The 24,390-nt window shown below is 43.6% G+C and overlaps 1 protein-coding gene across 11 annotated transcripts; it reads left to right on the top strand.

The window, feature by feature from the left end:
- Positions 1-1,742: 1,742 nt before the first annotated feature.
- On the top strand, positions 1,743-24,011 carry si:dkey-230p4.1 (centrosome-associated protein CEP250). 11 transcript variants are annotated; one of them, XM_049013363.1, is made up of 24 exons: positions 1,752-1,913; positions 2,595-2,812; positions 2,913-3,050; positions 3,444-3,521; positions 3,609-3,676; positions 4,097-4,262; positions 5,764-5,870; positions 7,160-7,435; positions 7,609-7,780; positions 9,945-10,091; positions 10,263-10,438; positions 10,565-10,714; positions 11,724-11,880; positions 12,480-12,626; positions 12,715-12,824; positions 15,123-15,276; positions 15,382-15,575; positions 15,896-16,023; positions 16,498-18,104; positions 19,875-22,394; positions 22,624-22,821; positions 22,910-22,987; positions 23,078-23,152; positions 23,515-24,011. In XM_049013363.1, the coding sequence occupies exons 2-24, from the start codon at positions 2,672-2,674 to the stop codon at positions 23,740-23,742; spliced, it is 7,215 nt and encodes a 2,404-aa protein (XP_048869320.1). In that variant the 5' UTR covers positions 1,752-1,913; positions 2,595-2,671; the 3' UTR covers positions 23,743-24,011. The 11 variants fall into 11 exon arrangements, with proteins under 11 accessions (XP_048868703.1, XP_048868740.1, XP_048869320.1 ...); XM_049013274.1 differs by having other exon boundaries at positions 1,753-1,913; positions 16,498-18,989; XM_049013040.1 differs by having other exon boundaries at positions 1,753-1,913; positions 16,498-19,685; positions 20,565-22,394.
- Positions 24,012-24,390: the final 379 nt, after the last annotated feature.

Here is a 24,390-nt window from a genome sequence, read left to right as displayed (position 1 = left end):
AACACATATAATTTTTCATCTGACTTTCAGGTCAGAGAATCAGAACCTTTAGTAATTGAGTAAGCAGTCACCCAGGCCATAACAGTACCATTAATGACACCGAGACAGCAGTACTTTACAGATGTTCCTGTACAAATACTACCATTGTTTGACACGCTTGTGCATTTTTATTTAGTTCACAGTATCTGTCATCTCTGAATATGTTTTTTTGCCTTATTTTTCATTTTCACTCACTTTGTGCTTGTGTATGAGTATCTACACAGATTTGTTGGTTTATGAAGTATTGCATCTCCATCTGTGTCTGTTACTGCTCAGAATCTGAATTTTCAGAACGATTTTGCAGACTATCGTTGTGTTGACAGTGCTGCTTTAACATATGAGTGACAGGTGCCCAAGACACAAATGACACCTTGCACATAAACAAGGCATCCCTCAACAATATTTACATAGAGCCCTGTTGTAATCCTGCGTTCGATAATTTCTCTCTGAGTCGGAACTCGGATGAAAACGTCACAAAAAGTCATGAAAAACATCACTTCCTGTCGGAAACACGGCTCTTTTATTCCTGCACTGTTTCCCTTCCCCTGTGCCTTGCTTATAACAACATTCACCTGTCACTCATTTCTTTACCGATGCTTAACTTTTCTACTTTGTATTCAGTTGACCTTTGTTCATGGGCCGCTTCAGGACGTGGCTTATGTAATGTTTTTGTAGTCCAAAATAACCTTGTATTAGTCAGCTCTTGCCTCAAGCCTCTTATGCACTTAGGTCTTCCTGATTTTGGTCTACCAGTCAGGATAATCGTCTCTGCCACACAACAGGCCTGTATCATGAAGCAGAATTTCTTGCTTATCCATTTAAGGTAGCCTGGACCAAATGTAAATGGATGAAGATAAAGTCCATTTAAACCAGGGAACCTTAAATTCAATATAATTCAAAAAATAAAGTTATCTGGCTAAACAAGAAATGCAGCTTTGTGACACAGGCTCAATATCCTGCCCTGCCAGACCAGCACTGTGTTAAACCCCCCAGATGTTTGGTATGCCACAGGATGTCAGCTATGTGATTCTGAAGGAATATCAAGCTTTGAATCCCACAGATACTTACTGTTATATTGAACTTAGGTCTCATTTTCTTACTACTCCTATATTTAGTAAAAAGTTGTAAGGCTAATGAAACCAGGCTTTAATTTAATTGTATGATTTTTCCCTCAGAATATACAAACTTGATTTTGGGCATGTAATATATTTATCACTTGATTCACATTTTGTTATTTATCCATTATGGGTGAACATGTTCATCCTTCTAAATGGGAAAGAATTTTTTAATTTAGAATTTAGTGATCAATTGTCATTGTTGACACACCACAGCACACAGTGCACAACAACGAAATGTGTCCTCTGCATTTAACCCATATGTGACAATGTGACATAGCAGGGGGCAGCTAATTCAGCACCCAGGGAGCAGTGCTTGGGGGTGGTACCTTGCTCAGGGTACCTCAGTGGTACTTTACTGGTCGGGGATTTGAAAAGTGTGCTTCCCTAACCACTGCCCAAAAAGAGCTTCAAGTAGACATTTAGGCATTAACAATTTGTATTAACTGACGAAATGAATGAAAATGCTTACTTAAAACCACCCACTCCACCGCACACGTAACAGTGAATACTCCGGACCACTGGGTGACGCTGTATATGTTACAGTAGTTGTAGCGCTTCTGATGTCTCCGTAATTTCCTCGGTTAAGGTCAAAGTTTGAGTTTACATTTTGAATCCGGTTTGTGCGGTAAAGTTATTTGTAGGTAGATTACACACGACACTGAATAAATGTATTTCTCTTTGAAAATGCCTATTAAACAGCCTATTTTCACACGTATCTTATCATACATTTAATCCGTTTAAAACTTGCTCTTACGGGTGAGAAATATGTTGAGTAAAAGGTTGTGATATGTGGTTGCCAAGTAGCAGTAAAGATGTTTTAATAAGTTGTGTAGTTCGGGTTTTAGTTTTAAATCCCCAGCTCCATTTAACTTGTTAAGCGATTTTACAGTTTTTTTGAACCACATTCTTAAAGTCCAACTGTCGCCTCATCAGTTGCTCTACGTCCTGAAGTAACGGAATAATGCGACCGTGATTAAGTTAACGGTCATACAGAAAGGAATAGCGATGATCTGTCTGAATGCCAGTATTCTGCTTAAATAGGTTATGTGGGTAATTACCCATCACAGGCATGATATTAACGGAGTCGGTTACCTACCAAATAAGAATTTCCGATATATGAGCGGAAGATTTATAAACGTGTATTTAATAGCAAGTATGATAACAGTTTTAAATGTATATTATATGTTTTAATATAATTAAAACATGGAAATGGAAAACTATTTAGAAATTCTAAATGTATTTGCATTTATGTGAAGTAGTTATTTCCCTGAATGAGTTTTGTGCACAGAGAGTTAAATTCCGTGTTTAACATTCTGTTTGTTTGATGTTTTTCTGCTGTATTGGGAGAATAAATGTAGCAGAGTGTACAGCATATTTCGAATGTTGTAATGGAATATTATATGATATTCATGTTATGCACATTGTAATCTTGTACAGAGTACCTGATGGAGACGGACATCCTATGAAACAGTGTTTCCGCTGAGTCGTTCAGTCCTCACATTGAGGATTAAGCGATGGAGTCTGAGTTGCTCCTTAGCTGGAAGAATGAACGGGCTGAGCTTGCGGCAGAAATATCAGGGCTGCAGGATGAGCTGGCGGGAAGTCAAGCGGTGAACGAGGAGCTGCGCTTCCGGAGCCAAGCACTGACAGACAGGGTGAGGGGGCCACCCACCCCTTTCTGCTTCACTTTCCCTGCTGGCTGCTCTGTTACTCTTCTGTTAAATACATTTGGGGCCTTCGGTTCTCTCTCCTTAGCTAGCTCAGTCTGTAGAGCCGTCTTCCTCCATGTCGATACGCTTGGACACCGAGCGGCGTGAGTGGAGGAAGAAGCTGATGGAGAGTCGAGAACGGGAGTCCCGGCAGGCGTTGCTTGTGCACAAGCTGCAGAGCAAGGTCAGGATTTGGGTATCCAATGAGATCCTCAGTAAAATCTACCCAGCTATTCCTACATGGTTGGCGTCAGCCTGAAGCCTACACCAGGAACCCCAGAGCACAAGACAGGACAACATGTGTAGCATGCCGGACCATAACAGGGTGCTCGCACACACTCACAGTTGCACATTATAGGCAATTTAGAAACACCAGTCATGATTGTGCATCATTTGATTGTGAGAGGAAACTAGTACCCAAAGAAAAGCCACACAAAAACACGTAGAGCATGAAGGATCTACACAATTGGAGCAGGGGGTGGGTGGGAATTTCAATATGCACGTGTGTGCCACTGTATTTCGGTTAAGTGTGTTTATTCGGCATTTGTGCCTGCTGGTTAATGTGAAATGGACTTAGGTGTTGGAATACCGAGGGCGCTGCCAGCAGCTGGAGCAGCAGTTACTGACTGGCGAGAGAGAATTACGCAAAAGGGAGGTAAGGAAACCGATTACATGGTTATTTCTCTCTTTGATGTTTTCAATTTGCCAATGAACCTTCTTTTTGGGATGGTCTGTCTGGAAGAGGATTAGAGATGAACACAGTAACTCCTTGGAGAGTGCCCTCATCAGGTTGGAAGAGGAACAGAACAGGTGAGTATGAGCTTAGGTAATTTATGTTAAAACTTGGGAGTGAAATTGGAAAATAAGCAGTGGTTCAGGAAGGATTTCTTCATCTAACTTTGAACCGCTCATCTTGGACATGGTCACAGTGGGACTGTAGCCTGGATCTCAGGTTACATAGGGCAGAAGGCTGGAGTACCCCCTGAACTGGGTGCCAGTTCATAGCAGGACACACATATGGACATATTTAGATGATACTTAGCCTAACTGTGTGTGCTTGGATTCCAGGAGGAACTCAGAGTACCCAGCAGAAATCAACACAGCATGGGAGGATGATTATTAATATAATTTAATTTATTAAATTCAGTTCATATGAAGGGTGAATATTAAAATGAGTTAATTGATTACATTCAATAATCGAATTGTCTTACTTTTCTTTTGTCTTTGTAGAAGTATAGGACTGGCAGAATTAAATTCTTTTTTGCGGAGTCAACTCAGCAAATCAGAACAAGCTAATGAAGCACTGAGGGAAGACCTTTCTAAGCTGACAGCGGATTGGTCCAGGGCAGTGGAGGAGGCGGGTCTGAAGGAGAAGGAGTGGCAGAATGAAAGAGAGGTAGAAGCAAGCCTCTAATAATGCTGTTAATAATACTAGGATGTTTTTATGGTGAGCCTGCACAGTGTATTGCAACTTCAATATTCCTAGTACTGGGAGCAGTCAGCAAATAGCCCCTTTAATTCAGACAAGTTATGGCAGTATGTGTTATACTGAGTGGCCACTTCATTAGATGCAGGTATCCCCTGCTTTCCAAGCATTTGCTTTACGTCTCTTTACTTTTACAAAACACCTACGTTAGCAGAAAATTTTTGCTTTTATGAAAAACAGGTGAAAAGCTAAAATAGCACTAAGCTTTTGTTTATCAGCACGACAATAATATACAGTCATGTGCCACATAACAATGTTTTGGTCAATGATGATATATGACGGTAATCCTATAAGATAATGGAGGTGAAAAATTCCTTTTGTCTAGTGGTGTCGTAGCCATCATGACGTCATAGTTAGCTATGTAATGCTAGTGTAAACAGACCTACTGCATGAAAATCCCATTATGGATGTCTATTTCTGAGTTTCTGGAACCACCATGTCTAGGACCAACCATGACATAGATCACACGTCTTGTGTAGCTGTTCTGATCCTTAGCCAAAAAGTAACCAAAGCTCATGACCCTATGTGTGCTGCATGTATTCAGTTGCAGCCTCATGATTTGCTGTTTATTGGAGCAGGCTGTTAGCCTGGATAAGCAGGTATACCCAAAGAAGTGGCCACGGACTGTATAAAGTATAGCTTCAAAGTCCTGATGCAGTGTTTATATCTATGGACGCTCCTCTACTTATGAACGAGTTACGTTCCAATTGGCCGTTCGTAACTTGAAATGTTTGTGAGTCGTTATTGGCGATCATTTTAAGGGCATACACAAGTACAAAGAACTAGGATGCTGGGAGTACGCACGCTGCGCTGCTGAGCAGCGGAAGTAGTGGGCAGAAGTCGTACTAGGCGGAATTGCTGCACAGAAAAAAAATTGATATTGCGGACAGGAATCGGGAGCCCAAGGAACACAATTTGGACTTACAGTCCTCTTCATTCGTATGTATGAAAGTTCGTAAGTTGAAAGTTCATAAGTAGAGGAGCCTCTGAATTTCATTATATACTATGTGTTCTTCATCCATCCATCCATTTTCCAAACCACTTATCCTACTGGGTTGCGGGGGGTTCGGAGCCTATCCTGGAAGCAATGGGCACGAGGCAGGGAACAACCCAGGATGGGGGGCCAGCCCATCGCAGGGCACACTCACACACCATTCACTCACACATGCACACCTACGGGCAATTTAGCAACTCCAATTAGCCTCAGCATGTTTTTTGGACTGTGGGGGGAAACCGAAGTACCCGGAGGAAACCCCACGACGACATGGGGAGAACATGCAAACTCCACACACATGTGACCCAGGCAGAGACTCAAACCCGGGTCCCAGAGGTGTGAGGCAACAGTGCTAACCACTGCACCACCATGCCACCCCTGTGTTTTTCATGTATTTTTTTAATTTTTTTTTTGCAGATTCTAACAGGCCACATTTCACAGGAGCACAACCGCCTGCTGACTGTATGGGGTGGAGTGGTGAAGCTCAAACGAGAGTGTCACACTGTGAAGAGTGCCACCGACAGGTAGGGGGTTGTAAAAGCGGATTCCTAGTCATAGTCACACGAGAGATTAAAGTGAAGAAATGTCAGATCGCAGGCATACATTTCAGTAGGTAACTACTGTGGTAGCTGTCAGAAGGGGTATACATGTGGTTTGGGACTAGTTTGCCACTGCTACTGGAGGCATTTTCTCATTAGCCCAGTAACTCAAGAAGTATTTCATGGATCTTTTCCAAACTTCGCAGACACTTTGTATGGCTGAAGACCAGTCATTTTCAGACAAATTACACAAAAATTGAAGAAATATCACTTCGTGACAGCAGAGGGAAGGGCGACTTAGGTGAAATACTGGACCTTGTGCACAGGATAACTCTATTTTTTATAACTGTTTATTTAATCTTTGATGGATCTTATTACCACTTCACAAAAACATTATATAGATGAAAATTTGTACCTGATTAACCAGAGACAAATCATCGCAAAACTGAAATAGCAGTAGAGGGAGAACAGAAACGGCAGCATTAGGAGCTGCAGGGGGGTTAAAGGGGAGGGTGCAACAGCCATAATGAAAACAGTTCTCTGCCATCTAAACGTATGCCATGGATTCTATTGCAGACGTTCTAGGAACATAGTACAGGTCACAGATTCTAAAACTGTGGGTTGCTAGATGATTTTCTGAATATTCTAAAAGTTTATAATTTTGTTTTGTCACCAACTTCCCTAGCTGGTCAGCCAAATTAATTGTGAGGAACTTGGGGAAATGTGTTGTGGGGGAGTTTATTTGAAGTTGAGCATTAAGGATTTTTGGAGAGGTGTAGGGTAGGCTTGTGTATTATGCTGTGTTTATTGTGCAGTTGTTCTCATTTGGCAAAATTAAATGTAACAGTGTCAATAGTATAACACGTAAATGATATAAAATGACAATTTAAGGTTTGGTCATTGGCACATACACAAAAAATACTGTTAAGCACTTAACTGTAAGTGGAATAAATGAAAAGGTGTTATGTGTCACAATTAGGGCACATAGCATTCAGGTAAAAACACATTTATTGACTTTCACATTTCCTATTGATCCATCTAGTAATTCTATAAATTGGTCACATTGGGGGGTGTTGGGGGAGGAGTAAGGATTAGATGGGGTGGGGGGTGATGGGGCTGTCCGGGGAATACATTGTTGTCATTCCTACATCATCTTTTCCAGCTATATAATGATGCTCTTTAGCTAAAGACAGTGATAAAGATGAACCGGTATAGGAGCTGCAGTGATGGCGTAGCAGTGTGAATGCTGAGCTTCATCCTCTGTCATCCTGCAGGGACCTCTGGGAGCTCCGGGCGTCGTTTTCTCGCCTCTCCTCCTCTCTGCTGTCCAGCTGCAGCTCCCTCAGCTCTCCTCGGGCCGTCGGATCTGGCGGCACCTCTCCCGCGGACCAGGGGCATGGCCGTGCAGCACAGCCGGTCTCCCCGTCACCCTCATCCACAGTGGGGCCGCTTTCTCTGCAGGACCTGGAGCACAGCCAGATGGAGAAGCAGCACGAGCTGCTGGAGCTGAGAACCCGCCATGACGCTGAGACCCAGGAACTTCGGGGCCGGTAAGCACGTGGCTGGCACCAGGCTCCAAACTGTACACTGAACTTCATACATTTTACCACAACTGTCTGCTGGATACACAGTAATGAAAATGATGTATGGGGGCAATAAGCAGTGTATGTACGTTACATCAGATCCATCACTTTCTATTTAATTTCTCATCCTCCTGCTTCAGGATCACAGAGCTGTCAATCTCCCTACAAGCCCAGGAAGGGCAAAGGGAGCAGGAGCGAGAGAGGGAGAGGCAGCTGGAAGAAGAGAGGGAGCAGGAGAGAGAGAGGGAGCAGGAGGCTCACAGGGAGGTGGAGAGAAACCTGGAATCCATTCAGCAGGCTGTGCTGACCCTGGTAAGGAGCAAGACTTCTTGGATAAAGGCATATATCTGTTTGTGCTCCATCTTCTGTGCTGGTACACTAACTGGGCACAAGGCGTGGCACGCCTGACACACACACACACACACACACACACACACACACACACACACACAGAGCGTTGGGGGAGTTACAAAAGTAAACCATTAGGTGGAACATTCAGGTCCAGAAAGTACAAATCCAGCCAAGGTTTTCTTTCAACCATCCAGTTCAGCATCAGAGTCACAGTCACGGAGTACTCACCTGGTTTGTTGAACCAAAATCTTGGTCTAGATTTATACATTCTGGACCTGAACTTTCCACCTCTGTCTGTAATAGATTACTTTTATGAGTAAATTCACCAATACTGTGTGCACACACTCACATGCACGCATACACTCACACATGTTGTACTGTTTAAAGATGCCGGTTTGTGTCATTTGCTTTTGAGCTGTGAGAGGAAAGTGGAGAACATACTAACTGCACACAGAGAGAGCAGAATGCGTACCTCCCCATCCGTGGTGGTGTGAAGACACAGCCCTGCTCTCTAAGCCTGTGTGAACCTCACTGAGCAAATCTCTGAATGCTTAGTAGTAATCTGCTGTTCCATTTGGATTCAAATAATCTGATCAAATGAGTATTGTGCTATTGATAAATTAGGTGGCGCCATTAGCTTTGTTTCAGATGGTCTGTCTGCAGTGCTGTACCTGCAGCATATAGGTAGGCAGTGACACACCACACCTGCATTATAATGTGTTCACAGGCAGTGAGAAGGTTCCCTTCACCATGCGGCAGGGCTGGGCTGTATAGTGAAGTATTTTTTTCATGATGCACCAATAAGGAAATTTCTGGCTGAAACCAACAGACGATTATTTCGAAAACTGACACTAATACTTATTGTTTGGGAGGTTCTGCTTAAGTACATTGAAAGAGAGCCTCCACCTAAATAAATTTAAAAATAAATTGCATTCCAAAAGTATTATTCATTTTTTTGGTAAGAAAACACCAACTCCTACAACCAAGGCCTACAACATTCCCAAAGCACTGTAACTTTTTAACTCTACACATCTTATATATTTATAACATTTATAACAGAGGGGGCTGATCATCAAGTGTGATAAACTTCGTCATTATCTGAGTAATATCTTTTGATTTTTCACTGTCTGCAGTGAATTTTCTTTTGCTATTAAATGTTTGCCTTACTGACAGACTAGCGTTACTCAGAAGTACTGCAGTCTTCTTTATTCGAACAGATTTGTTTTTCAGAATCTCTTCATATTCTTCACTGTCTCACCTTAAGGTGAGCAATCAGATTTGTTGTGTTGAAACATTTATTAAATCCTCGTGGAATTTTAGCAGAGCAATGTTTGCAAAATCCATTTGCAATGTTGTGAAGATAATTCCACATATCAGGCATTTTTTCTAAGTGTTTAGCATGTGGGTTTGCGAAGCAGGATGAGTCACCATTTTAAAGGGAATTATCTATGGAAAATATCAGCTCATTGGCTGATGGCCGAATGTTGCTGTATCAACTGTTACCAAGAGTTGGCCAATACAGTCGGTGCTTCTGTAATTTTTTTGTGATAATTGTTTTAATATTGATAATTTTCGTAATATAATTCATGTGATTATTAAAAAAAGAAATTTTTACTTTAAAGGCTCTATTTTTGCTTAAACTTCTCTTAGGATTCCCCTGAAATATATTCAGACCATGAACAAGATGACAAATTGAATGGACTGCAAACTGAAATCTCAGTTTAATAATAAATGAATCGTACAAAATGTTAACTTTTTGAAAGTGAAAGACCTAAATGCTGATGTCTGTGACTGTAAGTTCTTGCATTCTGCGTGTTCTACTCAATGGCAATGCTGTGGGTGATGAAATGAGTTTTTGCAATTTTAGTTGCACAAGTTTTCGGCAGAGTTTACAGTACACAGCACCAGACTGTTGCATGTTGTTCTGCTATACCACCTACGTCTTTTTACCTTGTTTATTTACACTGTCTCCTGTTAAAAAGACATTGTGCCTGATGATCTGTCGCATTCTTCACTGACTGCCAGGTTTCCTCAGCAGCAGTGCCTGTCTCTCCCATGACATTACCAAGATACCGCTGCGCCGTCAGTGAGGTCTCATTTGCTGGTGATTTTGTTTTTACTCCAGTCCAAAGCACTGAACTCCCAGTGTGTGGATGAACATAGTACGTCTCCTCTTTCTTTGGCTGACCTGCATAGTGAGGGGCTTCACCCCGTCCTCAGTATCATTGCCCAAGCAGAGACTGCCCTCCGGTGGAGACAACAGGAAGTAGAGGTGACTGACCACCATGGATAAATGAGATAGGATTTCATAAAAATGTCTTTTAAATATGTGTTATAAAATATAAAATAATGACCTTTGTTATGAAATCATATACAGTATTGGTCTTTCCTTCACAATGTCAGTGTATTAGAATCTAAGCATCTTAACTGTGTGGAAATTCAGGATGCTGTGTTGCCTCCATCCTGTCAGGAGGCTGAGATCAGTTTGCTAAGACTGGGGGAAGAGCGGCAAGCCCTCGAACAGCGTATCAGAGCCCTGGAAAGAGAGGGAGAGGAGCTTCAGTCACAGGTGCAGCAGGGCAGACAGGAACTGAGAGATACCCAGGATATACTGCATAGGTAGCCCTTCCTCCCTGCTGCGTCCATCCTGCTAGCCGGGATTTATTGCTTTCAACATGGTATTGCATGCACAGATAATACAGAGACAGACATGCTGTTCTGGCATTGGTGGTGTTGTGCTGGCAGTGAGAGGGAGATAGTGAGCTCCCTGCGGAGTCAGCTGGAGGAGGTGAGCCGGCACAGTGAGGAGATCAGGAAGGAGAATGAGCGCCTGAGGCAGCAGAAAGAGAGGGATGAAGAGGAGAGGAGGCGGCTGGAGAAGGAGAGCCAGGAGCGGTATTTACAATTTCTGATTTTACCAAACTCAAACATGTGTTGTGTTACAGATCCCCTTTTTTGTGGTTTTTCTTTGCTTTGGTATCTTAATGGGTCTCGGTTCACGACACAGTTCATCACCATCATTACAGATCAGTGAAGCTGGGCTTTGTATGTGTGTACATGCTGGTGAGTGCTGTCTGTCTCTCTGTATGTACATGCTGGTGAGTGCTGTCTGTCTCTCTGTATGTACATGCTGGTGAGTGCTGTCTGTCTCTCTGTATGTACATGCTGGTGAGTGCTGTCTGTCTCTCTGTATGTACATGCTGGTGAGTGCTGTCTGTCTCTCTGTATGTACATGCTGGTGAGTGCTGTCTGTCTCTCTGTATGTACATGCTGGTGAGTGCTGTCTGTCTCTCTGTATGTACATGCTGGTGAGTGCTGTCTGTCTCTCTGTATGTACATGCTGGTGAGTGCTGTCTGTCTCTCTGTATGTACATGCTGGTGAGTGCTGTCTGTCTCTCTGTATGTACATGCTGGTGAGTGCTGTCTATCTCTCTGTATGTACATGCTGGTGAGTGCTGTCTGTCTCTCTGTATGTACATGCTGGTGAGTGCTGTCTGTCTCTCTGTATGTACATGCTGGTGAGTGCTGTCTGTCTCTCTGTATGTACATGCTGGTGAGTGCTGTCTGTCTCTCTGTATGTACATGCTGGTGAGTGCTGTCTGTCTCTCTGTATGTACATGCTGGTGAGTGCTGTCTGTCTCTCTGTATGTACATGCTGGTGAGTGCTGTCTGTCTCTCTGTATGTACATGCTGGTGAGTGCTGTCTGTCTCTCTGTATGTACATGCTGGTGAGTGCTGTCTTTCTCTCTGTATGTACATGCTGGTGAGTGCTGTCTGTCTCTCTGTATGTACATGCTGGTGAGTGCTGTCTGTCTCTCTGTATGTATATGCTGGTGAGTGCTGTCTATCTCTCTGTATGTACATGCTGGTGAGTGTACCCCTGTGGGTGCTGCTTGTCTGTCAGATTGGAGGCAGATATGAGAGAAAGTGCCCAACTCAGCGAGAGAGAGGCACAGAGCCGGCAGGAGCTGCACTCCCTCCGGGGGGAGCTGGAGAGGGAGCAGCTGGCCCGGGCACAGGCCGAAGAGGAGGTCACCCAGACCAAGGAGGCTTTGACTAAAGTAAACTCCCTCAGCCATACCCTGCTGACCCTTTTTCTTTGCTTCATTAGGCATTCAGTAATTACTCTTTATAAAATGGTCTCATTTATGAAAAGACCCACACTTTCAGTAGCCAATGAAGTGCTGTCATTGACCATCTCAGGCATCGGTCTTGTGATAACTTTTATATGTATTTATAGGCGCTTCTCTATGTACGTGCACTTTTTACACAAAATAAATACTAGGGCATCTGTGTCATCCAGTTTTCTGCCAAGCTTGATTTGTTTAATAGTTCAGTTTTTAAGTTATGTTCTGAGTAACAGAAGTAGCGTAGTCACCTGTGGTATCTGACTTACTTCACAGAGTCAGAATCACAGCGTGGGGATGATTAGCTGTGTGAAAGACATGCAGGTTTAGGTGGGCCATAATGACAATGCCAATTCTTACACAGGTTTATAATTTCATGCACTTATTTTCAAGAAGACGATATAGCTATTTAACACAATATAACTATTTTATTTAAGTTTTTTTTCCCTTGAATTGCTGCTGTTCACTAATCTCGCTTGCCTTTTCCATGGCTCCTGACTGCTCCCACTTCTGCTTTCCCTTCACGCTGATAGGCTCGTCAGTCGGCCCTTGCCCTGTCCTCCAGTCAGACGCAGCTGAAGCAGGAGGTGGCAGAGCTCGGCGATTCCCTGCAGAATATGGCAGCCCTGAGCGAGGCGCTTGCGAGTGACAAGCGGGATCTGAATGTCCACACGCTGCAGGTCTGTCCACTGTGATGACCAGAATCACCGCTTACAGCCCCGCACTTTTACACTTAGATAGATGACTGACATGCCCCTTGCACCTTAGCTGGAAACAGAGTTGGAAAACGCCCACTCGGCTCTTCAGAGTTTGGGGTCAGAGGTCACGGCTCTGCATAGAGAGCTAAAGATGGCATCCCAGGAAACAACCAGTTTAAGGTATGTATTTGTATATTGTTGAAAGTTAACACGTATTACATAATTACATCTCGCCTGGCAGGATTGGTAACACTAAAACACTTGTTTGAGGTGTTTTTACTAGGCCGCGTTTGATCAAAATTTGTGGTTGTGCCCAAAATCATCATATGAGGATTAGTGTTCTGGTGACCGATGTGGTATTGCGAAGGACAATGTTTAGGACGGTAATGTCCTTGCAGGGCACAGAAACATCACCTCAGGAATAAGGTGGCTGTATACGTCAAACAACATTGACGAAAACGAGCATCTCGGTGACAACAATCTGTCGCATACTAAAAAACAACGGTCATCTTGTTAATTCTGCATCATGCCACAGCCGTAGATGGCGCAAAATGTTTCCGATACAGCAGACCCACCCACAGAACACAATTAAATGTATCATGGCGAGTATGTCAGTCATTAATAAAGGAGGTGACAGCCCTTTTAAAATGGAAGCTCACTTTTTTTAACAGCCACTATTGGTTTGATACCAGATGTGGCACAGACAGGGAAGTCAACAATTTAAACCCCACTCTGAGTTATACTCTAACAAAATGCACATATTCCGTGACAAACATTACACGGTTTTGACACTATTAATAGAAACACACGAATACATATATTACTTTACAGATACTCGTGTTCTGGTGCAAAGCGTGCTGGTAACTGCATAATGAGTTCTACTGGCCAGTACCACGGCGTCACATTTATGTCAGCCAGTCGTGGACAGTGGGTGGGATCAGAACTAGGGCTGTGCAATTAATCATCAAAACTCTCGATTCACACTTCTTTGCGATCTCATTTCTAAATTACAACCTTTATTCTGCATTGTTTTACATCAACTGGATCAAAACAAACGCTCCTGCTTTTCCCCACAGAGTCTCAAGCATCCCATAATTCTGTATTCTCTTTAAAAGGCCCTTTCCCACAGCACTAGATACCTTACTTTTGGTACTTGAAGAAAGTACCGTACTTCAAGGTGTTGGTTTTTTACAGCTGTAAAATCCAGTACCAGCACTGAATGACATCACATCACAACACAAGGCAGGGTATTTTGTACTGAATTAGAAACATGACTGTTTATTATAGGGCTGTCCGATGTGTGATGTTGATACCAACATCGCATGCTGTGCATGTGCAATTCTTACTTCACCAGGCAGCTGGATAAAGATCAGGCTTCTGTATATGGACATTATAGCGAAGGGAGATTAAGTTTCATTAAAACATTTTTACTCATAGTAAAAAAAACTATCAAGTTTTGCAATTTTTATTATTATTCCTTTTCAAGATTATCTAGTATGTGTTTAAAAATCAGTTTACCTCCACTGCTTTTACATGAGTGCTGCATGCATTCTCTGCGACAGTCATAATCCTTGCTGTTTAAATCACCCCTAGACGAGTTTTTGAGAAATCCATGTTGAACTCCTTTTTTGTTTTATAAATACCCCAATATTTATTACAACAAAATCACACTGTAATACTTATAAATGTTCTAGTACCGTGCTTCCCTAGTATATTATACAAAATACTGTATTTCTTCTTATGCTGTCCTGACCTCTGGTTCTTCTGAACAGATTGCAGTTAAAGCTTGGGTCACTTCATTTGTCCATTATTATTATTATTTTTTTATTATTATTATAATTTTTTTTACCTCATTTTTAATTGTTTTCTGAGTTTGCAACTGTTTTCAAGGCAGCGGTTGTATTGCATTTCAGAGGAAGGCTATTTGCATAACCGTCCGACAAAGAAAGCTTTTTAAGTCCCACACAAAGTACCAAAAAAGTGCCTCCCTGGCACTTGTGGTTCTGTAACTTTTGGTACGGCTGTTTTGGTTACCCTAATTGAATGGCTAATTGAGCATTTCCTTTCTGTTGTCAGAAGTCGATAAGCTGGTCCTGGATTAACCAAATGTTTGGCACAGTCATGTTTTGTATTTCCTTTTGCAGATAAATGAGTGCAAGAAACATGTAAATTTACAGGAAAAAATCATTAGAGGATCATAGCATAGATCATAGATCTTAGCAAAGGAATCGCATTTCATTTTTTTTCTTTTTCACAATTGGGAAGCCCTAATCAGAACAAACGAAAAAGGTCACCTCGGGAACGCTGCACAGGAGGTGTGCCGACATGGTGATCACTGCAATGATTATGGCTCATACCGTACGACGTCGTATTGCTAAAACGACATTGATGCTGTCGGTTTTGTTTGAAGTATATTTAGTGTGATAGTGACCTGTTTGATTGTGATGGGTGATGCTGAGGATGCTGCTGTCCACACAGGGCCCAGAGGAGTGCGGAGCTGGAGTCCCTACTGCACATGGAAGGCAGGGAGAAGGAGCTGCAGAGGGAGATGGAAAGACTGAAGGAGGAGGCAGAGAGGGAAACCAGTGTGTTGATGGAGGAGAAGGAGAGGGCTGCAGAAAGACTGCAGGAGGTAGGTCACCATCAGAACACAGATACGATTTTTCTGTTTCCTGCAGCATAACTGACTGGGTGTAATGTGCATCTTGCCTGTATCTGTCTGTCTGTGCACTGTCAGCTGAACGGACAGCATGGCGCCGTGTGCAGGGAGCTGCAGGGTGCGCAGGCGGAGCTGGGCCGACTGCTGGAGCTGCAGAAGCGGGCTGAGCGGGAGAGGGAAGACCTGCTCAGGGAGGCTGAGCGGATGGAGAGCAAGCTGCGTGCTCTGGAGCGAGAGAGGGAGGAGCTGGAGCAGGACCGGGAAGAGCTCAGGTGAACCAGACGCCTGTATGGAAAGGAAAGCCTCACACAGGGTAGTCTCTTGACTTTGTGTGTGTAGGAGGGTGGGTGAGTGGCTTTGTATTTACCACATTGTGGGACCAACTGTCCTCAGAATATCGTAAAAACCTGTTAATTTTTAGTTTGCGGGGAGATTTTTCAGGTCACCAAAATATGAACCTCACTTTTATAAACATCTGTGAATGCAGTCAAAAAACTAAAATAGCTAAAAGTCTTTGTATTTTGTTTGGGTACTAGATATCTAATCTGTGTGTGGGTATGTGTGTCTCTGTGTGTATTCACTGCACCCCCAGGTCCCTGACGGCCTCCCTACAGCAGCACTTAGCCCAAACCCAGGAGCACGTTTCCGGCCTAGAAGTGCATGAGGGCCAGCTGGAGGTGCAGGTTCAGATGCTTCTGCAGACCAAGGATGTGCTGCAAGGTGAAGCAGGCACAGGGATTTAGCGAGAAGAGAAACAGCAGTAGCACTATTCTGAATGGGAAGTCACTGCAGATATGTAATTTGTAAAAAAGCAGTTATGCAGTGTATAGCCATATTTTTAAACACAGTCCTAATCTTTACATAGATCCCACTTTCTAAGTGCTGTGTTCATGTGAGTGTGAATTGTTGTTTACTTATCTGATCAACTTTTCATTCAAAATTTTGTCCAGTGGGGGTGAGGACAGTGAACATACTCACACATCAGAATCAGTAAAAAAACATAAATATGAACACACCAGAAACAGTAGAAGATAAATATCAGCAGCTCATGATGGCAAAAAAAAACTTGAATTTATGTTTCAGAATTGGAATGAGGTTTATTAGCCAAAAAACATTTCAGAGAGCGTTTATAAAAAAAGATTATATAATAAATTATATGTGATATTTCCCTGTTTTTGTATCCCTGGGCTACAGGAGAAATCCAGTGTTTGCATGAGGAACTGGAGGAGGAGGTGGCCCAAAGAGCTGAGGAGAAGGAGAACCAGCAAGTAGAGAGAGAACAGATTCACAGAGAGATGGAGAGCAGGCAGGCAGAGCTGGAGAGGCTGAAAGCAGAGGTTGAGCAGGCTGTCAAACAGCAGAGGGCACTAGTGGAGGAATGGGTAGAGGAGAGGGATGTGTGGCAGAGGGAGAGGGAAAACCTGAGCACAGAGCTGGGACAGCGAGATGGAGAGTTAGAGGCTCTGAGACACAAAATGGAGGGATTAACAAGACAATTGGAGGAGACGTCAGGACAGCTGCAGGAAAGGGATGCAGAGATGGAGAGAATTCTGACTCGGCATGGGGTAGAGCAGAGGGCAGCTGAGCACAAGGCCAGGGAAGCCAGTGATGAGGCAGACATGTGGAGGGGGAGAGCAGAGGAGGAGCAGAGACAGAGGAATGCATTGAAACTAAGAGTAAAAGAAAAGGAGATTGAAGAATTAAGGGAAAAGGAAAGAGACCAAGAGAGAACAGCAGAAATCCTGAAAGAGAAGGAAATGGATGTGAAAAAGAGGGATGAGGAAATAGGGAGGCTGAAGAGCACAGTGGGAGCACTGAAAGAAGAAAAGCAAAAGCTCGTAGTTGAACTGCAGAAACAAGAGACATTGCAGGCCCAGGTGACTGTCTTAGCGGAACTCAATTCACAGCTGAAGCAAAGGCAAAAATTAAAGCTCGAAGAAGAAGAGGAGTGGAAGCGAAGAGAGGTAGAACTGAAGGATGAAGAGGTGAGACTGAAACGAGAACTAGGACAGAAGGAGGTAGAGGTGTGTCAACTGTCAGGAAAGATCCAAGATCTTGAGATGGAGATGGAGAGGACCAGGAAAAAGCATGATGGATTGCAAGAGAACTTTGACATTCATATAAAACTCTTGAAAGTAAGAGAGATGGAGGTAACAACTCTACGAGAAAGAGAGGAAGAGACTAATGCTAAATTAGTTTCAAAAGAACAGGAGATAAAGAAACTTAGAGAGAAATTGCAAGAGCTGGAAATGTTGGCACAAGAACTCAGCAGCAAACTCAGGGAAACAGAATCTACTCTGGAAAGAGAGAGGAGTCTGCGTAGAGAGAAGCAGGAAGAACTTCTTGACAAAATCCAGGACCTGAACATAGCAAGGGAAGAGCAGGAGAGAGAAAGGGAACTGGCACAGGAAGCCAATGAAAAACAAGGGAAGCTGGAGAAGGAGGTAGAAAAATTGAGATATTTAATAACAGAGAAAGAGAGGAAAGTGAAAGATGCTATAGAAGAGAAGGAAAAACTAAAAAAGACACTAAATCAGAAGGATAGCGAGCAGGAGAAGCTGGTGTTCCAGCTGGCACAGCAACATACTGAAGCAGAGAAGTTAAGAATCAAAGTTGAAGAGCTTCAAAGAGAACGACATGTCTGGTTAGAAGAGAGAGAAAACCAGATAGAAAAATTGGGGCATCAGGTGAAGGAGTTGGATGAGGACAGAGATCATCTTGCTGCAGAGCTGAGGTGGAAGGAGCAAGAGGTGAGGTCTCTGAAGGATGAAGTGGAGAGAATGAGGAGAGAAAAGGAGAAGGTAGAATTGTCCGTGAAATATGTTGAGCAGGAATTGAAGGAGGCAAGAGAAAAGGGGGAGACAATTGGGGTGCAGCAGGCAGCACTGAAAGAAGAGGTGTTTGAGCTCACAAGGGCCCAAGACCAAGCCAGAGCAGAGATCAGTGAGAGAGAGCAAGAAAAGCTGAAGATGAGGGAGGAAATTGATGCAGTAAAGCATCAGCTGACTACACTGAGGGAGCAGCTGGAGGAGTGTAACCATGAAGGTCAGCAACTGAGAGCTGATCTCCAGGAAAAGAGAGAGGAGCTACTGAAGTATCAGCTGAAGGATGAGGAGGTATCAAGTTTGAAAGGGCGACTGCAAGAAATGGAATTGTTAGAACAGAAACTCACCAGCCAAATGAAGGAGGCAGAATCCATCCTGAAAAGAGAGAGAAGTCTGCAGAGAGAGAAGGAGGAAGAGCTTCTTAACAAGATCCAGGACCTAAACGTAGCAGAGGAACAGAGAGAGACAGATAGACAAGCGGCCAACGAAAAGCAGGGGAAGCTCCAAGCGGAGGTGGAAAGATGGAGAAGGCTGGTGAAAGAGAGAGAAGGGGAGGTTAAGGAGGTGAGAGACGGACTAGAAAAGGCTCTAAATCAGAAGGAGAGAGAGCAGAAACACCTGGCATTGCAGCTGGAAGAACGAAAAGCTGAACTGGAAAGACTAAAGGCGGAGGTGGAAGAACTGTTGAAGGGACGGCATGTTCTGTTAGAGGAGAGAGGGAACCAGATGGAGAAGTTGGGCCATCAAGTAAAGGAGCTGGAAGATGAGAGAGATCATCTCGCTACTGAGCTACGGAGGAAAGAGCGAGAGGCAGAGGCTCTGAGGGATGAAGTGGAGAGAGCAAGGAGAGAAAAGGAGAAGGTAGAATTGTCCGTGAAATATGTTGAGCAGGAATTGAAGGAGGCAAGAGAAAAGGGGGAGATAATTGGGGTGCAGCAGGCAGCACTGAAAGAAGAGGTGTTTGAGCTCACAAGGGCCCAAGACCAAGCCAGAGCAGAGATCAGTGAGAGAGAGCAAGAAAAGCTGAAGATGAGGGAGGAAATTGATGCAATAAAGCAGGAGCTGACTACATTGAGAGAGCAGCTGGAGGAACGTAACCATGAAGGTCAGCAACTGAGAGCTGATCTCCAGGAAAAGAGAGAGGAGCTACTGAAGTATCAGCTGAAGGATGAGGAGGTATCAAGTTTGAAAGGGCGACTGCAAGAAATGGAATTGTTAGAACACAAACTCACCAGCCAAATGAAGGAGGCAGAATCCATCCTGAAAAGAGAGAGAAGTCTGCAGAGAGAGAAGGAGGAAGAGCTTCTTAACAAGATCCAGGACCTAAACATAGCAGAGGAACAGAGAGAGACAGATAGACAAGCGGCCAACGAAAAGCAGGGGAAGCTCCAAGCGGAGGTGGAAAGATGGAGAAGGCTGGTGAAAGAGAGAGAAGGGGAGGTTAAGGAGGTGAGAGAAGGACTAGAAAAGGCTCTGAATCAGAAGGAGAGAGAGCAGAAACACCTGGCATTGCAGCTGGAAGAACGAAAAGCTGAACTGGAAAGACTAAAGGAGGAGGTGGAAGAACTGTTGAAGGGACGGCATGTTCTGTTAGAGGAGAGAGGGAACCAGATGGAGAAGTTGGGCCATCAAGTAAAGGAGCTGGAAGATGAGAGAGATCATCTCGCTGCTGAGCAACGGAGGAAAGAGCGAGAGGCAGAGGCTCTGAGGGATGAAGTGGAGAGAGCAAGGAGAGAAAAGGAGAAGGTAGAATTTTCCTTGAAATATGTTGAGCAGGAATTGAAGGAGGCAAAAGAAAATCTAGAGACAATTCAGAAGCAGCAAGCAGCACTGAAAGAAGAGGTGTTTGAGCTCACAAGGACCCAAGAACAAACTAGAGCAGAGATCAGTGAGAGAGAGAGAGAAAAGCTTAAGATGAGGGAGGAAATTAATGCAGTAAAGCAGGAGCTGACTACACTGAGAGAGCAGCTGGAGGAACGTAACCATGAAGGTCAGCAACTGAGAGCTGATCTACAGAAAAAGAGAGAGGAGCTACTGAAGTATCAGCTGATGGACGAAGAGGTAACAAGGTTGAAAGGACGACTGCAAGAAATGGAATTGTTAGAACAGAAACTCAACAGCCAACTGAAGGAGGCAGAATCCATCCTGAAAAGAGAAAGGAATCTACAGAGAGAGGAGGAAGAGCTTCTTAAGATTCAGGCCCTAAATGTAGCACAGAAAGAGTGTGTGACAGAGAGACAGGTGGCTGAAGAAAAGCGGCAGAGGCTCCAAGAGGAAGTGGAAAGATGGAGGAAGCTGGTGAAAGAGAGAGAGGAGGAGGTTGAGGAAGTGCAGGAAAGACTAGAAAAGGTTCTGAATCAGAAGGAGAGAGAGCAGAAACACCTAGCATTGCAGCTGGAAGAACGGAAAGCTGAACTGGAAAGACTAAAGGAGGAGATGGAAGAACTGCAGAAGGGACAGCATGTTCTGTTAGAGGAGAGAGGGAGCCAGGTGGAGAAGTTGGGCCATGAAGTGAAGGAGCTTGAAGATGAGAGAGATCATCTTGTTGCTGAGCTATGGAGGAGGGAGCGAGAATCAGAGGCCCTGAGGGATGAAGCAGAGAGAGTGAGGAGAGGAAAGGAGATGGCAGAGTCTTCTCTGACACGGGCTGAGAAAGAGTTGAGGGAGTCTCAGAAAAAAGGCAATGCAATGGCAACTCAGCTGACCACACTGAAACAGGAATTAGTGACACTAAAAAGGATACATGATCAGTCTAGAATGGAGGTCAAAGAGCGAGAGGTGGAGAACCAGAAGATGCGGGAAGGGTTGAAAGTTGGGGTGCAAGAGATGGCTACTCTGAAAGAACTGCTAGAACAAAGTAACCATGAAGGGGAGAGACTGAGAACCCTTCTTCAGGAAAAGAAAGAGGAATTGGTGAAAAGTAGAGATGAAAGGGTCCAAGTGCTACGAGAAGAATTGGAAGAGTTATATAACAGGATTGGGTTGTTTGAACAAGAGAAGCAGGAGCTTGAGATAAAACTTGAAAGGCGGTTACAGTTAGGGAAGGATGGAGTCCAAGAGAAGGAGAAGATGGAAACACAGCTACTGAAGATTGAGGACGAGCTCAGAGCTACATTGGGAGAGAAGGAAGCAGAGGTGACCAGGACAAGAGCAAAGCTTGATGTTTTAGAGGGAGAGAGAAACAAGTTCAGCACCTTAGCAGGTGAGAAAAGCGAAGAGGTCTTAGCACTTAGTGAGATGGTGAAAAAACTGGAGAAGGAGCTGGTAGAGGTGAGAAAGGAACGAACTGAAGAGGCTCAAGTGTGGAAGCAACAGATTAATGCTCTGACGAACTGGGAAGAGAAACTGCATCTGAGAGCTGACAGAGAAAGGGAGAAAGAGAGAGATGAGGGGAATTTTGAGGGGGAGAAAGAGAGGCACATTAAACTATTAATGGCAAAGCTGAGTGAGAAGGAGCAACAGATGGAGGGCATGAAAGAGCAAGTTCAGGAGGAGGAGAAAAGACGGGAAAGACTTAAAAGAGCTGCAGAGGAAAGGGAGAAGCAGGCTGAGTTAGTGACAAATATACTGAGAGACAGAGAAAAAGAAGTGCAGAGGCTTGTAGGGTTACTGGAGGAGAGGAACAAGTATATAAATGAACTCAAGGAAAAAATGAAAGAGCTGCAGAAGGAGAGGGAGAAAGAGGAGAAGGAAAGGGAGAGAAGCAAGCAGAGAGCGCTGGAGAAGGGGCAGCATAATATAAAGAAACAGAGAGAAGAGAAGAGCAGAACTGAAACAATTCAGAAAGAAGAAAAACACAAGGTTCTAGAAGAAGCTCTACAGCAGATGGAGAGAGAGAAGGAACGACTGTTAGAGAAGCTGGGAAAGAAAGAGAGTATAGCTGAAATGTGGAAAAAGAGGGCTGAGGTGATAGAGGCAGAGATGGAATGGCTGCTTTCTGGAGTGGGAGGGAGACAGGGGGGGTCACAGATGGGCTCAGTAGACGAGGGTAGTAGCCCTAGGGAAAGTCACCTGAAAAAGTTACATGAACGAGTATCCACATTCCTCCAGGAAAGAGAGGACGATATCAGGCATTTAAATGAAAGGGGATCTGAGGTGTATGCTCTGAAAGCGAGGGTAGAAGAACTTAAGGAGGACAGGCAGCGGATACGAGCAGCACTGGAAGAGACCGAGGCAGCACTGGTGCAGTATCGTGATAAAGCCAGGCAGCTGGAGAGGAAGCTGAGAGGCAGGCAGGAAGTCGTCTCAAGAGCAACACACACCGAGGTCAGTCAAACCTGTACTCTAAAACATGGTGTGGTTCTGGTGTTTGCACCTTAAGAGTCATTTCTTGGAGGCGTATTAATGTTTTATAATTTATTTGCATTGTTTGTGTAACTACAGTCATATTTAATGAATGTGGGAAATTTTCTTGCTTTCTGTAATCTATAGATGCCTTTTTTTGTCATGAATATGTGGATAAATCCCACTCATTGTGTTACCATGTTGTGGACAGGGACAATGGCTAGAGAGACATAGCAGCGATGATACAGCAGGTGGCGCTCAGTTGCAAGAACGCTTATTAGCCATGCAGCAAGCTGTGGCACAGCTGGAGTTTGAGCAGAAGCAGCTTCGTACAAGAAATTTGCAACTAGAGCAGCGTATTGTGAGACTGAGAGCCCAGAGGGGGCAGCTGAGGGAGACTCTGACGCAGGTACCAACCTTTCCTTCCTTTACTTGACCCCTGTATGGTAACTGATGAGTAGTTTGTGCCATTTGCATCTTTTCACCATTTATTTTAGGTGGAAGAGGAGAGAGTGAAATTGCGTCGTCAGTTGTCGCACTCAGGCAGCGTTGCAGGGGAGAACTCCACTACGCAGGTTAACTAAAAAGCCACTTCAAATTCACCTGTATGCTGAATTTGTACGAAGACTAAGAGCTGTGAGTTTTTATTTCTCTGTATCCTATAGAGGAAGGCTGGTCTCTTACAAGAAGAAAAGAAGACAGAGGACCTGAGAGCTCGTGTGAAAGAGCTGGAGGAACAGGTAAGCCACTGCTTTTATGTGTACAAACTGTACATTTACATTTATCTTTGTGTAGCAGACGCATTTGTCCAAAGCAATGTGCAAACATACATGCTGTCAAGGAGTCGACTAGGCATAAGTGCAACTAGTGAGCAGCTAATGAGCTTCCTCTGAATGCCCAGATAAAAGTAGTATTGAAGCAGGAGATAAACAATAACTACTGACAAAGCAAGAACCTAAAAAGACTATTCAAGGACCAAAAGTACAACATAAGAACATTCAGGGATGTAAAGAGGCATCAGGCTATTAGGAGATTTCATGGAACAGATTCTAGAGGTGCTGGATTTGATAACTAAATAATTCATCTTTTTTCTGAACTCCAGGTGCACTTCCTCAGGTTGACCTTAGCAGTGGATCACAGAGAAAGGGCAGAGTTTATCGAACATGCTTCTCGGAACAACGATTGGCTGGTGTCTCTCAGACAGGACCTAAGTGACTCTTTGGCTGTGGTCTCCCAGAGGCCCCTCCCATCTGTGCTAGAGGCTGAAACGCAGCGATTGGACAGGAGTCTGAGGGAGGAGGAGCTGCGATTATCTCTTAGCTTCTCCTAACTGCTCAGTGAATTACTGAATTATAGTTAAAAATTATAAATGACAGTTACTATGAGACATTAGCTGCATTAAATTTAAATGTGTATTGTACTCTGTAAATGTGTACATTTATGCTCTGAAAACATGGATCCTGAGTCCTTGGTAATATAATTAAAATCAAAAATGTAAAACATTTTACATACTAAAACAATGCTAATTTAATACATGTACTTATATTTATGATTCTTTTTTAATAAATCTGCAAGTTTTTGACGCAAAATAAATCAGAATTGGCTTTGACTACATTTTTTTCACCATTATATCAACAGAAAAGATGGATACACAGTAAAATTTGTTGATATTATGATGTTCTAATAACTATATGAAGGTCATGTTACAGATTCAGAAAACAACATATTTTGTAAAGTGTCGTGCCTTTGTTTTTTAAAGTCAATTACTTGCGGCTTTGGGGCAGGCAATGAATTAAGAAGTTAATCCTCTAGCCATCTGGACAAGATGCATACTAGTTAGAATTACGTAAGCACAGTTGTCGAGTTTTGTCATTCTAAAGGTGCGTGCTGAAATGGAAAGCAAAATTATTTTTTACCGTAATTGTATTTAGAAATGGTTCAATGACAGACAGAGTCCAGCTTTGCAGTTGGAGACGTA

Source organism: Brienomyrus brachyistius, chromosome 1, assembly GCF_023856365.1.
Source record: "Brienomyrus brachyistius isolate T26 chromosome 1, BBRACH_0.4, whole genome shotgun sequence".
In the NCBI taxonomy this organism is placed as follows: Eukaryota; Metazoa; Chordata; class Actinopteri; order Osteoglossiformes; family Mormyridae; genus Brienomyrus; species Brienomyrus brachyistius.
The sequence above is the reverse complement of the archived record's forward strand: the minus strand, read 5'-3'. Positions and strand labels throughout refer to the sequence as shown.

Bases quoted from the DNA above. Each gene is read 5' to 3' on its own strand.
- si:dkey-230p4.1 (XM_049012746.1), top strand. From the start codon at position 2,672: ATGGAGTCTGAGTTGCTCCTTAGCTGGAAGAATGAACGGGCTGAGCTT. The intron at 10,092-10,262 runs GTGACTGACCAC...GTGGAAATTCAG, and splicing joins GGAGACAACAGGAAGTAGAG to GATGCTGTGTTGCCTCCATC. The intron at 22,988-23,077 runs GTTAACTAAAAA...TGTATCCTATAG, and splicing joins GGGAGAACTCCACTACGCAG to AGGAAGGCTGGTCTCTTACA.